Source organism: Bison bison, unplaced genomic scaffold (assembly GCF_000754665.1).
Source record: "Bison bison bison isolate TAMUID 2011002044 unplaced genomic scaffold, Bison_UMD1.0 scf7180017864537, whole genome shotgun sequence".
Lineage (NCBI taxonomy): Eukaryota > Metazoa > Chordata > Mammalia > Artiodactyla > Bovidae > Bison > Bison bison.
In genome coordinates this window covers 7,028,146-7,031,063 of record NW_011495085.1, presented here as the reverse complement: position 1 = coordinate 7,031,063, position 2,918 = coordinate 7,028,146, and the positions used below count along the sequence as shown (strand labels likewise).

General features: G+C 37.1%; 1 protein-coding gene across 1 annotated transcript in view; it reads right to left on the bottom strand.

The window, feature by feature from the left end:
* KIF4A (kinesin family member 4A) overlaps nucleotides 1-2,918 on the bottom strand; it is a 134,023-nt gene that overhangs the window by 72,693 nt on the left and 58,412 nt on the right. Inside the window, 1 exon segment of the mRNA XM_010832130.1 lies at nucleotides 1,369-1,430. Coding sequence (XP_010830432.1) covers nucleotides 1,369-1,430 — 62 coding nt within the window.

The window sequence follows — 2,918 nt, the reverse complement described above, 5'->3', positions numbered from 1 at the left end:
TACCCAGAAGTGGGATTGCTGGATCATATGGTAGTTCTATTTTTAATTTTTTGAGCTACCTCCATACTGCTTTCCATAGCAGTTATATCATTTTACAATCCATTCAACAATGTACAAACGTTGTAATTTCTCCACATTCTCCTTGCATCCCTTCCAACATTTGTTATTTTCTGTTTTTTTTTTAATAGTAGCCATCCTGACAAGGTGTATGGTGATATCTAATTGCAATTTTGATTTGCATTTCTCTGCTCTGAGTATATATTTTTGTAAAACCTTGACTCTTAGACCATCAATGATGCTTCACATACTCTTTATATACCCAAAATATAAACAATTAAAACCAACAAAGCAAGATGTAGGGGGGATCCACAATGGAATACAAACAGTAACTCTGGGAAACAGTATCTTGCCTGGATACTTTAAAGTCTAAAGACAAAAAGAACTGTACATATATGCTGTAATCTAGTCACTAAACGTGTTTCTCACGGGGGTATGGGCTAGCAATTCCAAAATTATGTTATGTGTCTACTAGAACTGAACTAGTAAGTAAACAAAATGCAGATAATGAGAGCTGGTTTTTCACGGCTGGAGAAAGAAGTTATAAATAAAGAGTGGGAAGATTAAAATAAACCCTGTAATGTTAGACTGGAATCAGAGGTATCAGTTTAAAATCATGGTTTTTAACATATATTCAATTAGATAGATATAAAAATATAGATATATGTGTGGGTTACTGTACATACAGATATTTCCTAGCTCTACTCACTGAGAGGGCCTAGAAGTAGTGATATCCCAGTAACAATGAGCACACCTAATGCCCAGATGTTTCTAAATACCATTTTCCAACTAAAAGAAAAAACAGGGCTCCTTGGACACATGATTGATTCCAGAGCTGAGGCAGGGAAAATACAACATCTTGTGGAAATGCTTAAAAACTTGACGGTGTGTTAAAGAATATAAGAGCTACTCTGAAGGTGTTCCTAGTAGATAAGAAACAAAAAATAAAACAAGATATAAAACAAATGATGATAGTATTGGGTGTTAATGCATAGAATAAAATAAATACCCATGGGTCTATATGGCTATAAATACATAATCAGATAAATAAGTGGTAGGAAGAGAAAAACAGCTCTTTCTCATCGTAGGATTCCAATTAATACATTTCTGAGGCCAGAACCCATGCTTTTTCTATTTTATCAGGTTGTCTCAAAGCTAACTAGCTAAGTCCTATATAGACAGCAAGTTTGTTAAGATCCCTACCTTGACACCAAGTGCTATCAGAAACTTTAGAATATCAGGGAGGAAACAATTATAAGGAGAAAAAGACTCTGTTAGAATATACATTTAAAATTAGTCTACGGCTCTTACTTTATAGATCCAGGCAGGGTACCTCCATGGGCTTGTAGCAACAAAACCTGTAGCTGCTGGACCTGGAAAAAGCAAAGAAAAATAGTCAGCTAGTTATCAATCAAAACTACTTATCCCTACTCAGCAAAATTATCATGATTAGCAGTAGGGTAATTTTACTTGATGCTTTTGAACTGTGGTGTTGGAGAAGACTTTTGAGAGTCCCTTGGACTGCAAGGAGATCCTACCAGTCCATCTTAAAGGAGATCCGTCCTGAGTGTTCATTGGAAGGACTGATGTTGAAGCTGAAACTCCAATACTTTGGCCACCTGATGTGAAGAACTGACTCATTGGTAAAGACCCTGATGCTGGGAAAGACTGAAGGCGGGAGGAGAAGGGGATGACAGAGAATGAGATGACATCATCGACTCAATGGACATGAGTTTGGGTAAACTCTGGGAGTTGGTGATGGACAGGGAGGCCTGGCGTGCTGCAGTCCATGGGGTCGCAAAGAGTCAGACACGACTGAGCTGAACTGAATTTTACTTGATGCCTATGACATCTAAGGCGTATCTTAAGTATTACAGAAAGCAACACGGTTGATGATTCAATGATAAAAAGACAATCAGCATTACATGAATAACTAGTACTTAGAAGATGTCATCTCTTTTACCTAAGCATCTTCATGAGTTTTTATTGAGCCTCTATTCTGTTTTTTTTTTTTTTAAATCAGACTTAGCACTGAGCTAGGCAATGTGGGGGGGCACAAAATAAACTCTTGTGGTTTATTATCTAGTTTACAATCTAGTTGATGAAGACAAGACTAAGGCCTGAAAAAGTAGGAAATAACACAAGACAGAAGATCCTAAGTCATCAAGTATACTTAAGTACTTTAGGGTTCTGAGAAGAAGCAAATTAATAAAATCCCACAGTAGTCTAAAGGAGGCTTTGTGGGGATGGATCTTAAACCAGAGTGCACCTGTAATCATTGTCTCCATTCCCTCTTATGATAAAAGAGGAGCTGTTCTGCTTGAGTTTTGGATCCCAACTCTTCTTGCCTTCTGATAAATCTTACTCTACTTGTTATCCCCTCTCTCTTCTATATATGTGACTTCTCTCTTTTTACAGTATCCTTCCTATTAAGATTAAAACATGTTCAAGTCTCTACCATCTTAAAAGCACCTCCCCCAATCCCACTTCCTATCACTTTTTGCTTGATTTCTGTCCTTCATAAAGTTTAAGAGAATAGTCTACACCCACTGCCTCCATTTCCTTTGCTCTTCTCTCACTTGCTCTTTAACTTATTCTAATCTGATTTGTGCCCACAACATTCCACTGAAATAACTTTGGATAATGTCACCAATGATCTGCATGTCACTATATCCCATGGGCATTTTTTAGTCTTCATTTTATTTGACTGTTTGGTAGCATTTGGGTTACCAGACACCACACTTTTCTGCTTTTCCTTCTATTTTTCAAGCTGATCTTCTAGTCAATTTCTTAGTTCATCTTTGCTCCAACTGTCCTTTAGGTGATAAAGTTCCTCAAAGCTCTCTGCCTATAGTTTCAAT